The sequence below is a fragment of the Malus sylvestris genome, chromosome 1 (assembly GCF_916048215.2).
Source record: "Malus sylvestris chromosome 1, drMalSylv7.2, whole genome shotgun sequence".
NCBI lineage: Eukaryota > Viridiplantae > Streptophyta > Magnoliopsida > Rosales > Rosaceae > Malus > Malus sylvestris.
Window position 1 is genome coordinate 17,543,138 of NC_062260.1, and position 13,488 is coordinate 17,556,625.

Below are 13,488 nucleotides of genomic sequence, written 5' to 3' on the forward strand. Positions count from 1 at the left end.
TCTCAATCTTACATCCTATACTCTAACATCCCCCTCAAGCTTATGCATGGATGAACCGAGCATAAGGTTGCGACAATGAGTGCGAAATAATGGTCCACTCAACCCTTTTGTGAGTATATCAACAAATTACTCCGATGAAGATACAAACTGCACTGACAGTTGTTTCTTGCTCACTCGTTCTCAGACAAAATGCACATCAATCTCTATGTGCTTAGTCTTTTGATGTTGTACTAGATTAAAAGAGAGTGCAATAGCACAGAGATTGTCACAAAAGAGGACAAGGACAGTAGGAAGTTGAAGATGTAGAAAGGCTAATAATTGTTTGATCCAATCTAACTTAGCAGAAGTGAATGATAGTGCACGGTATTCTGCTTCTGTTGAGGATCTCGAAACTGTTTGTTGCTTCTTGGACGACCATGAAATGGGATTGTTACCCAAAAACACTACCAACCCAGTAGTTGAGCGCCTGTCATTGGGATCACCAACCCAATCAGCATCACTAAAAGCTTTTAACTGTAAATCTCCTCGAGTATATGATATACCAAACTGCATTGTCCCCTTAAGATCGCAAAATTTGTTTAACTGCTATGAAATGAGAAACCATGGGATGCTACATAAATTGGTTGACTTGATGTACAGAAAAGGCAATATCAGGCCTTGTTAATGTGAGGTATTGCAGTGCCCCAACAAGATTCCGATACAAACCAAGGTTAGAATAAGGATCACCATCATCTCTGAGCAACCGGTTATAAGGGAGACATGGGGTATCACAAGGCTTGGCATCAATCATTTCAGCCTTTACCAACAAATCCTGAACATATTTGGTTTGAGACAAAAACAAGCTAGTTGCAGTTGTAGTGATCTGAATACCCAAGAAATAATGCAATGGTCTTAGATCCTTGATATCAAACTCAATAGTGAGAGCCTAAATAACCTCTAAAATAGAAGCAGTAGCACTGCCCGTGATGATTATATCATCCACATAAAGTAATAGTATCACAATGTCATTACCAACATGTTTAACAAATAGGGATGAATCAAAATATGTACTGAAAAACCCCAAAGAAGGAAGAAACTGAGTAAATCGTTCATTCTAGGCTCGAGGAGCTTGTTTCAAACCATATAAGGACTTATGTAATTTGTACATAAGATGAGGGCGAGTTGTTTCTTCGAAACTAAGTAGATGTGACATGTACACTTCTTCATGCAACGTACCATCCAAAAATGCATTATTCATGTCTAACTGCCGAATAGGCCAATTAAAATGTGCAGCAAAAGCAAGAACCAACCTTACTGTGGTAGGTTTAACTACAGGACCAAATGTCTCCCCATAATCCAAGTCGGGTTCTTGACTAAACCCTTTTGCAACTAATCGTGCTTTGTGCCAAGCAATAGATCCATCAGAGTGTTTCTTGAGTTTGAAAATCCATTTGCATCCCACCAAGTTCTTGTTTGCAGGTAAACTGACTAAGCTCCAAGTACCTTGATCATGCAAAGCCTTAATTTCTTCTTGCATGGCTTGTAACCACACAATAACTTTAAGGGCAGACTTATAAGTTGCAGGTTCAATGAATGACATATTAGTGCCACAGACTATACTTGCTAAAAGAGCCTTCTTCTTGATGATTCCACTCTTGCTTCTAGTTTGCATGAGATGCAGGTTTAGTGGTTGAATAGAGAGAACTACTTGTAAAGTATCCAAATGAAACTCATGTGCTTCTGTGGCAGAATTAGGGCCCAGATCAGTAATGGACGTAGGTGCCACATGGAGTGGAGATGAAGCTTGTTGTGTTGCAGTAATGGACAGAGAACAAAGATAGTTAATGTGTGATAGGAGCACATTTATGCGACTTAGTTGGCTTGTTCTTGTGCATTTATGTCGTGTTTCCTTAGTTATTTTAATGTTTAAAGTCATTTTCGTGTGTTTTCAGATTTTATGGACAAAGTAGGCAAGAAGATGCATTTTGGAGCATTTTGGAGCAAAATGGGGCTTGGAATGGATAGCAAATGCATGGGCCAAAGTGGATGGACGAATTTGAGAACTAAAGAGGCCAAGAATATGAAGAATTATGGTCCAAAAGATGAAGAAAACAGCCCAAAAATCTGTCACCCCAACTTGCATTCCTTGCCATGCAAACCACATAGAATTCCCTTTGGATTCCCATGCCATGCTTGATCACTCTTGTCCCCTACATAATTTCTGATTTCATGCTTCAATTCATTTAATTATTACACTCAATTGCTTGATACCTCTTGTTCCCTTCACTCATTAGATTTTAGACAACATTTACATCCATTACATGCACCAATTGATGCTCCATCATTCACATTTGGAATCCAATGCCATGTGCAACACATGTTGTTGCACCTTTGACCCATTTGTTGACACATTTCACCTCCCTTTCCATCTCTATGCAATCTACACAATCATTCATGCTCCCTAGCTACAACACCACTCCATTTTACCCTTCACACTTTGCATCATTACTTCATTTTCACCCTTGGACCATTGCACACCACACACACAAATTGCCATGCATTTCATCCTTAACCTAACCTGATTTTCTAGGGTTTTTGGGGCCTATAAATACATGTTTACACCCCTTGGCCAAAGAAAAATCCCCCATATTCATCATTTTATCACAAAAATTCGTCCATACACACCCTAGGAAGCAAAACACCCCAAAAACACCATTTTAGTGCCTAGAAAACATAACAGCCACTCCACCTTCTTCCACCCTCTTTGCCTAGTTCTCCACCACCCTCCAACCATCAAACACTCCTCCACACTCACCCTAAACCCTTCCATACCATTCCCCATCCATTCTACATCATAAAACTACCCAAAATCTGTCCATAACCCAATCTGCCGCAAGCATAGGGAAAGGAGGAATCTTGGATGCACTTGCTACCAAGTTGGAGCATTTTAGGTGTTTTCTTTCCTTTGATTTTAATGTCTAATTTTATGTATCTTTGCTTTGTGAGTATGAGGAACTAAACCCCTCTTAGTTAGGGGGTGATTCGAAACTATGTTCATACTTGCAATATGATTTGATTACATCCAGTTGTGATTCATAAGTTGTGAATTCAATTTACTTATCCGTTCATATAAAAACTAATTTGTGTATGTTGGTTAAGAGTGCACGCTTAATTTTCATGCATGAATTTGACGCTAAAATATAAGGGAGTTTCACCTAATCGTTATAAACTTATATTCACAAGTAGTGAAGGTTGCTAGTCACAATCACGTTAAGTAAAATCTTGGCATAAGTTTCATGCAAATCATAGTAACGAGTGCCTCGTCAATGCTTATGTTTTTCATAGAACTTAATGATTCTTGCTTGTATCTCTATTATGCAATTCATGTAGGGAACTTGTAGGGAATGTTTTGGGTTGTCGTATGCAATCATCCAACCTAATAACTTGTGGAAAAAACTGAGGGTTAATTAGTGCAATTCACGGTTAATTTGGGGCGTTGAGTATTCATAATTTATTGAAAGAACAATTGAAAATCATTTTGTTTGCAAGTGTGTCATGTGTGGAGAAGAACCTCCTAACTAGCCTTTTATCCATCCTTTTCATCCAAAAACGTTTTACAATCTGTTTTGTTTTAAAGTTTCTGTTTTGTTTTCAAATTTCGTCCAAAACAAATCCCCCTTTATTTTGAAGTCTTAGATTAGTTAGAAAGTGTTTTTATTTGTGTTTCTAAGTGTTTTGATTCAAGTTTTCATCCAACTTCGTCCAAGTTCTTGTTAGGTTCTCAAAACTGCCCAGAAAGTGGTTTTTAGGCAGTTTTGAGTCATTAGGTTGCTGTTTTGAGTTTTATGTTTGTTTAAGTATTTTAAAGTATAGTTTTGCATTCTTTGAGTCTAGTTTAGTGTTTTAAATTTTGTTTTTATGTTTTTAAGTCAGTTTTCAAGTGTTTAGCAATCCCTCCTAATCCCCGGCCTAGAACGATCCCTACTTACATACTTTACTACATTTGATAAAAAGAGGGTTTAATTTTGTGTGTTAACTTATTTTTCACATCAATGTGAGAGAATGATTCTGAAGTAGATAATGAGACTGGTGCAGTATATGAGTAGGATTAGGATTTAGAGATGTGTAAGTTGGAACCTAGGTAGGTGAGATAACAACATTTTCTGGTGTCAAAAAGGTATGAATGTGTGAGATTGTGGTATTGGTTGGTAAAGTAGTTAACAATTCTGTGTAAGGAAAAGATTGTTCATCAAAGTTGACATGCCTGAAAATAAACACCCTTTTTGTAGATACATGAAAACACAGATACCCCTTGTATTAGGTGGCATAGCCAAGAAACACAAACTTAGTTGTTTTGGCTTGCAACTTGGTGCTATTATAAGGTTTTAGGAGAGGAAAGCAAGCACATCCAAAAATCCGAAGGTGACTAAGACTAAGACATGACCCAAACAATAATTCAAAATGAGACTTGTTATGAAGGACAGTAGTAGGCATTTGATTCATAAGGTATGTTGCTGTTTGAAATGCATAGGACCAAAACTAAGGTGGTAACCTAGCAGCTTGTAATAAGGTGACAGTGGTTTCTATAATATGTGTATGCTTTCTCCCGGCTAATCCATTTTGCTTAGGAGTATATGGACAAGATATATGTTGAGAAATGCCATTTGACATGAGAATTTGTGTGAATTTGCGACTTGTGTACTCACCCCCCCCCCCAAAATCAGATTGTAAAACCTTGATAGTTGCAGAAAATTGATTGAGAACAAAGGAATGGAAAACAACAAAAGTAGGAAACAAATCTGATTTATTTATTAATGGGAATATCCAACAATGTCGAGGACATTCATCAACAAGATGGTGTAATATCTATAATATAATATCTATAATATACGTGGTGCAGAACCCCAGACGTTAGTATGGATGATCTTAAAAGAAATGATAGACTTATTAACATGTTGTTGAAACAGGAGTTTGCTAAATTTTCCTTCAAGACAAGTATGACACAATCTAGGTATGGAGGACTTTGTGAATGGTACATTGGCTTTGTGTAACATCAAAGAAAGAACTAGAAGGGTGACCTAACCGATGATGCCAAAGATTAGATTGAACAAGCTATCCAAGAAGTGCCTGAGCTTGAAAGTGTTTCTGTAGGGTTGAATTGGACAAAGAATGGATATGATAGAGCCCATTACTGCATAAGCCTTTGTAGAGGATCCTCTATGTGACTTTGTCCTGAATCCAAAAACAAAAAGCATCAAATATAAGCTAACAATTGTTGTCAAGGCAAATTTTATGTACTGATACAAGATTCTGAGTTAATTGAGGGACATATAGCACAAAATTGAGCTTGATTGGAGAAATTGGTGAATGAATAGTGGAAGAACCAACATGAGATACGATTAAACCTTCACCATTGGCAGTTTGGATGGTCTCATTGGTTGGATAAGGTGATGCTAGGGACAAGTTGCTCAAGTCAGCAGTCATGTGATTAGTGGTCCCCGAGTCAGTAAGCCACACTTGGGGGGAGAAGTTTGAGATCTTGAGGTGAATGGTGCATTGGGATTAAGCACTGTATGCATGGCTTGTATGGAGTGCTGCTGAGATTGAAACTGTGATGGTGTGGAAAGTGAATAGTTCACATTCTGTGGAGACATGAAATAAGAAGGCTGCTGTGAATAAGGATTTATATGCATGCCAATGTAATTTGGACCCTTGTCATTGTAGAAGCAAAACCAGGTGGTGTGATTACTACAACCACAAATATGACATTTAGTTTTCTCAACAAAAGTCGACCCACATAATGGAGCAGTGTGACCCTCCGAGTTACAAAGTTGAAAGATCTGAATCATTGGAACAGAAGTGCTGCCAAATTGTGGACTAGGAGACTGACCAAGGATACCAGGATTAGTATTTGGTAAAAGCTACGGTTGAGTGGAAAATACCGGTCAAGAATTATAGAATCTGGATCCTTGATTAAACCTGCATTTACCCTTGTTTTTGTTTCCATGAAATGGCTTAAATCCTCCAGTAGCAAATTGAACTTGATTGTGAGGGTGTGAAAAACCACGAGTTTGTAGACTAGAGTCTTTCGAGGTAGGAGGACTTGCATTAGCAACCATAGCTGTCATGAAATGTGCATTTATGAAATTCTTAACAATTGCTTCCTCAGCAAGCAACTGCGATCAGAAGTCTTTAAGAGATATCACACTTTCACGTCCCCTGATTACACACCCAAATGAATTATACTCTACTGGAAGGCCATTTAATGCAAGAATAACAATATCTTCATCGGCAAAGTGTACCCCAGCAGCAGCAAGATAATCCCTAGCTTCTTTAATGCGATGCAAGTATTGGGAAACAGAATCAGATCCTTTCTTAATTGTCTGCAAATTAGACTTCAGCTGAAAAATACTAGTCCTAGAAACTGTGGAAAATTGCTCTTTTAGCCTAGTCCATAAATCTTTGGAACTCATACTACCAATGGCACAAGACATAGCAATAGGAGATAATGTGGCAGTAATTAGTTGCATAATGGCCCTATCGTGCATTTTCCATACAACAAATTCATCTGGAAGAGTAGAAGAAGAAGTAACAGGAGAATTGATACCAGATTCACCAGAACTCGAGATCTGAGAAAAAGGACAATGAGTCAAGCCATCCACATACCCCATAATTCCATTGCTTTCGAGTAGAATTTGCATTTGAAAGTGCCAATTGAGATAGTTCGAGTCGTCAACTTTTACATTGACCGACGTAGAGATGAACAAAATCAAAGCTGTAATCGGAGATTAAAGTAGCTGAAGTTGCGACGCAGTCACCATTATGAAGTCCAAAGCAAATTTTAGGTGAGGAAATGGCACAAACACCTTGGATGCAGGATTTGATAAAAGAATCAATCAAGAACTGAAGATCGATACAGAAACCCTAGAAATTGCAGAAAACAGAGATCGAAGAAGACGAAGTCGGAGAAGACGAAATCTGATAAGGCAAAGAGAAATGATGTGGAAGCAGCAAGGATCGAAGCTTAAGTGCAAGCTATAATGGCGATTGATACCATGTTAAGCTATATCAGATTATCATTCATACATTATAATCTTGTATATTGAAAGGAATAACAAGAAGGATTTTTAGAGAGAGAAAGATATAGAGAGAGAGAGAGAGAGAAAGAGAAATGATCTTTTTATATTTCTTCACACTTAAGTAATTACATCAGTTTTGGTTTATATACTAGTTAGAGAAATATCTAACTAAACTAACTAACTCCTTCAATAGGATTATGACAAGTGTCTCAATCTTACATCCTACAAAGGCTAAATAGCGAAAATGGTCCCTGAGATTTGTATTATACATCACTTTGGTCCCTAAGATTGTCCACCATCCATCATTTTTGTCATTCCGTTAAAAATTCCATTAAGTGTTCCAAAGCTTTTGGCTGGAAGTTTGGACAATTTTCAAAGCTTTGTAACTCAATCGTTTCTTAACCCAATTTGACCCATAATATATCAAAATGAAGATAGGAAAGTGTAGAGTAAGATTATACATATTTGGAAGCCCAATGGTTGCTGGACAAGGCCGGAAAATAGCCTCAAAGTTGACTAGTCCGAGGGAAAACTGGAAAACTCGCTGGAAACTGGGTAAACTTTTAACATTCATAACTTCTTCAATACTCAATGAAATCAAGTGATTACAAAACAAAAATCATACTTCTCGATGAGGCAAAGAGAATGGTACCTTTTTTACTACTAACGCATCATGGTTTGGCCAGAAAACAGCTTGAAAGTGGCTAACTCGATACCAAGATAGCCACTTTTGAACTGTTGTCTGGCCAAACCACAACGATTAGCCTTCGAAAAAGGTACCACTCTCTTCGTCTTGTCGAGAAGTATGATTTTCGTTTTTGAATCACTTGATTTCAATAAGTATTGAAGAAGTAATGAATGGTTAAAATTTACCCAGTTTCAGGCGAGTTTTTTAGTTTTTCCTCGGACCAGGAAACTTTGAGGCTATTTTCTGACCATATCTGGCAACCATTGGGCTTCCAAATAGGTATAATATTATTCTACACTTTCCTATCTTCATTTTGATATATTACGGGTCAAATTTGGTTAAAAAACGATTGAGTTATGAAGCTTTGAAAATTGCCCAAACTTCCGACCAAGAGGTCCGAGACATTTAATGGAATTTTTAACGGAATGACGAAAATGATGGATGATAGACAATCTCAATGACCACTTTTATTGATTTGAAATCTCAAGAACGAAAGTGATGTGTTATACAAATCTCAGGGACTATTTTCACGATTTGGCCGTTAAGTAAATATTCCAAATTTCAGTTGGGTTTCCAAGCAATCTATAGGATGACTAGGTGACCACAATAGGCACCAATGAAATTTTTCCCACCATTTGCGGCACTAAGAGAAATATTCCACACAAAAACGCTCGTATCCCTTATTGCATAAACAAAACAGTTTGAGATAAATTTGGCATCTCCACCATTGCACATATTATCTTCTTTCCTTAAAAAAAAAAAAAAAAAAATTAATGAAAATGGTTTAAAAACTTTGAGTTTTAACGATAATAACAAAATAAAACATAAAATGAATAGTAGCATGATTGATTTTTTAATGTAAAAATATAATTTTTTATTAAAATAAAAAGTATTAAGAGTTTTTCGTTAAAATTTAAAAAAAATATTGAAGTGGGAAAGACAGTTTCATCAATTTCCAAAGCGCGTTTCAGTAAGTAGCCATTCTACTCATCACTTCGAAGATGCTGCCTACATTTGCAGACATAATCATAAAATAGGAAAAAGCAAGAGGGCCACTTTTCAGAGGCAGGACATGGTCGCTGTACTAAGATGCACATGGAGATTTCAGTGCCACTTTTTCCCTATGAATTTGGTCCATGATTTTTTCTGAAGTTTGAAGAAAATACTCGATCAGACAGATATATAATCATAAAAAGGTTGGGAAAAGAATTCGGCAGATTTTGTGATCGTGTTCATTTATCATACATCATTCAGTTAGTTTTCATTAGGTATTATTTATATTTAATTTTAAATTTTAAATAATTTCTAATTGAACGATGTATGATGAACTGATACGATTATCAGATCCTCCGGTTCCTATCCTCGCTGGATCCTTTTCCAAAAGGGTGCCCTTTAATGGATAAAAAAGGACAAGGATTGTCTACCATCCTACTTCCGGTGCCCTCCCGTACCATACTCTTTTGTGTGATCATGGTTAAACCACGTCAAAATTTTATATTATTTTTTATAGAGATAATAAGACAAAAATGAATAGTAACATAAAATGTTGACGTGATTTAACCGTGATCACACAAACAGAAGAGCATAGGAGAGCATCGGAAGTGGGAGGGCAGACAATCCTTGTCCAAAAAAGAATGCGTAAAAGATATGAAAGTGCAAATAGTTAATGATTCATTGTCCTTAAACTTTATGGATGAGGATTCTTTTCTAATTTTTTTTAATGGGAATTTTTAAGGATTTTTACATTCTAACATTTCATCATATATTGTGCATTCAGTTTTCGTTAGTTACTATTTTCTGTTTAATTTTAAATAATAAAATTCAAATGATTTATGATCGCACGATGTACGACGAATGATTAAGATGTGATAATCCCTTAAGATCCCCACAATTTGAATTCAGATGGGATTCAAATCCAAACTTTATATACAAGAAACAGTGGAAGGGCCTCGTATGCGAGAATGATCGTTCTTAACTACTTGAACTACAAGCCCCACATTGTCTTTAAATTTTAAACGCGGCTTAATTAATTTGGAAATGTGCAATTAATTAACGTAAGTAAAAGGCAGGAAACATGAAATAATTATAGTGAAGAGCTGGAAGAATTGTGATGTGAGATTAGAACATTCGTATCCCAATTCACGTATTATAATATAGATGGGCGTTTAATTTACATTTTGAATCTGAATCATCTAGAGTACAGAATGAATAATTAAACGCGTGTTAATACATAGGTGGAAAGAACAATAACTTCTCAAAGAAAGAACTTGCGGAATTCTGGTTTAAATTAAGAGCTAAGAGAGTGAGAAATTGTGGGAAAATAAGAGAAAGAAGATTGTAATTAACTAAGTCACAAAGCTTGTCAATAATGGCACATTCACACATAGATGCACTGGTTATATCTTGTGTCTCTTTCATGGATTATCAATAAGAAAGTAATAAAATAAAGTGTTCATCATAAAATATATATAAAAAAAAAAGCACACTTGCACCTTTAACTTCAAGCCAATCATAAAAAAAGGTGGGAAAACCTTCAATCAGATTCATTCTGCTACCCATCCAAAAGGAAAGGACGCTCTCCGGATTTCTTCCACCAAATCCATCAAGACCACAAATTCAAACCTTTAAAATTTGATCCAACGATTACAAACAAACGTCCACTTTAAAAGTTATAAGTACTTTACTCACTATAACTACTTTACCCATTAGATTAAATTTCAAAAACCTAGATTTGTGATCTTGGTGGAAAGGATCCGGAGAGGATCCCTTTCCCCTACCCAAATACTCACGGCTCTCTAAAATTACATCCCAATTGCCTCTAGAAAATTATTTAATGGTCAAAACTACATCTTAATCACAATTCAAATCAAACTAAAGGATTGTGACAAGTTATAGCTCACAATCCCCCCATCAATTTCAATCACCTTAGCCACCTCCTAAGGTCACTGGTTGAACAAGGGGAAACCTCACCACCATGACTCTCAGTGCAACAAGAAGAATAGTTAGACTGTTGCTCCACGCCGAAATGCGATGCACTCACACTCTTAAAGCTTGGACTCCTCAAGCTGTGTCCATAACCTCCATATCCAATTGCCAAGCCATGAGGATCAGGAGCTGGAAACGAGAGCCTTTTCTTTGCTGATCCGGCTGCTCGTTCCCGGTCTGGTGTAGATGGCCTTTGCCGGGGTGCACTCTGAGAGCGTATCCGAGCCTTGGCAGACTCAGTTGCAGCCATGTAATTAGGCAATGCAACACCAGAATTGGCAATGCTACTATTGCTTGTACTACCAGCCCTGCTGCTATGTTGTTGGTGCAGAGCACCAGTGTAGAAATAGTTGGACCTAAGGCTTGGAGTTTGAGATGCATTGGAGCTTCTGTCTTCTCTAATGCAAAGAGGGCTGGCAGACCGGACTTGGACAGGCCGGGTTTTTGTTGGGGAGGGTGTGATAGGGGAGTGATGATGAAAGGGTTGGCTTTGGTAGGCTCTATCTCTATGGAGTGGCGAGCTGGGTCTTTGTTTAGGTGAGCCGGGTCTTTGCTTTGGTGAACTGGGTCTTTGTTGTTGGTTTTGGTGGTATTGGCTTGCGCTTGATCTTCTGAAGTTTGGTGCTAAACTTGAATAAGGCTGAGAAGTGTCCATTTCGACTGTTTTAACATGGTCTCTCAGGTCAGTTGAAGCTCTTCCTCTGCTCTCCCATGGCTTTGGGGCCATCCATCTATCTAGCCATTTCGGTCTCTCTTCAAGCTCATCCTCATTTCCCATAGATGGGGTCTTGCCGTTCCTCCATATCTTCGATCACGCAGAAAATTGAGACCGATTAGCTCATGAATGAAATGAAACCATTGAGAAAAGGAAAAGACAGAGTTATAAGAATTCAAGCGGATAACAGACCTGTTGAGAAAAGGCTTGGGACAACGATTTCTCACGCTTCATGGCTGCTTCTTTCCTGTGCTGCAACATGGCTTTTACTTCCTCGATGGTGTGAGGACGTTCGTCCCAATCATCTGCCATGCTACTTCCCTCTCTAGACTGCTAGACACAACAATACACAAATTCAATTATCTTGGAACTACTGTGTTCTTTCTTTCTTTCTTTCTTTCTTAGTGAAAGCAAGAGAGAGCAGGAAAACTACTTCCACTGACATTGTAAATAAAATTACTTCCACTAACACTAATCATAACAAAGAAGGTATCTTTGAGTAACATTGGGCACAATTCTTCTGCAGTTTCTAAAAGCATATCTAACACAATTACACGAAACTTAAAACTAAAACCAAATAGTTATCAGACGGCCAATTCCTTTCTTTCCTGTTTGCAATTTTCAATGTCAAAAGCAAGAAAAACACTTGAGCATCGAAGATTAACATTTCAAAAGTAAACTTTGTTGCTATTTGGGAATGTATCTAACTCACCAGCGACTTCCTATCCGAAATGTCTTGAAGATACTGCGATTCCCAAACCCTACTGGTGGTGTCACTAAACGCAGACTTTCTGCTGCCTTCATGAGAAAGCCTGGTTCGCTGATCGAGCACCCGAGACTGTACTCGAACCAGAGCCTGCATGCACTTGAGCGTCATCTTTGCTTGTTTCCTGACATTATGGCCTCTCACCAATGCCTGCAACTTCACAAGCCCTTTAAGCGCACGAAGCGCCCTCCTTGCCTAAACCACAAACAAAATCACACAACATTCAAACCCAATTTCCCCTTTTCTTGTTTAACTTTCACAGCAACCAAACAGAAGTTTAGATCTGGTCATATTAAATGCTGTAAACCTACCAAGTATCCTCTGAAAGCTGTCTGGATAACAATGGCGTAGTAATTTTCTCTGGCGTGATTGGATGGCCTAGTCAGCCGAACCACTTCAGCGGCTGCGTGGGCGGTGGCCATTGCCGCCTCCGCCGTGGCCACCGCCACAGAAAGCACGTGCTTTTGATCTGCAGCTGCTGAAACATGCTTTTGCTCCGCGGCTGCTTCTTGGGTCACTGTTTCTTGTTGGTTTAAACTTGTGGGTTTTCTGAAAATCCACCTTCGTTTCTCTCTTTTCTACAGAAACCCCAGAAAACCAAAGGTAAATTTACATTTTCTGGATTTGCTGCCTAGTAACAAAAACAGAGAAACAAAAAACAAAGAAAGTGAAAAGATTTTGGGTTTTAAAGAAGAAGAATGGACCTTTTGATCTTCGTCGTCTTTAGTGGGAGATCTGAAAGCCCTTTTGACAGCAGTCAACCAGGAAGTGCCGCCCTTCCTCCCCATCAGATAATACAGTAAAATTAAAACCCAGCTGCATTTACAGCAGCAAGTAGGAGGCCGAGAGAGAGAGAGAGAGAGAACACAAAGTGACAGATAATGATGGTGGGGATGACCGTGGCTTGTACGAAAGTGCGACCTCTTTTAACTCTAAAGATTGATATAGAAAGCTCGAGCGAGAAACCCAAGAACGTGACTTGTTCAGCTAAAGCTTAAGATTCATTCAATCAATTCGCTGCACTGTTACATGACGTCTTGATCTACTATTTTTAGACAATAACACAAACTATTGTTTGTGCAGTCACTACAACAGTGTACGCAGTGCATTTAAATCCTCCGAATAAGAGCGGTTAATTGTTGATGTTCTATCTCAACTTACAAATTACTGAAATTTATTACAAAAACTTCTATACAAATAATAATGAATCGATAGCTTTTTTTTTTTGTTTGAAAGGTTAAAACTTAGGAAACTTAATGAAAAAATTTCAAAACTT

General features: G+C 37.8%; 1 protein-coding gene across 2 annotated transcripts; it reads right to left on the reverse strand.

Annotated features, from left to right (window-relative positions):
* Positions 1-10,258: 10,258 nt before the first annotated feature.
* LOC126628585 (protein IQ-DOMAIN 17-like) lies at positions 10,259-13,244 on the reverse strand. 2 transcript variants are annotated; one of them, XM_050298327.1, is made up of 5 exons: positions 12,917-13,244; positions 12,524-12,790; positions 12,159-12,407; positions 11,639-11,779; positions 10,259-11,536 (listed from the first exon to the last, which is right to left on the reverse strand). In XM_050298327.1, exons 1-5 carry the CDS (start codon positions 12,998-13,000, stop codon positions 10,667-10,669), a joined length of 1,611 nt encoding a protein of 536 aa, XP_050154284.1. In that variant the 5' UTR covers positions 13,001-13,244; the 3' UTR covers positions 10,259-10,666. The 2 variants fall into 2 exon arrangements, with proteins under 2 accessions (XP_050154284.1, XP_050154289.1); XM_050298332.1 differs by having other exon boundaries at positions 11,639-11,776; positions 12,917-13,243.
* Between the last annotated feature and the right edge of the window lie 244 nt (positions 13,245-13,488).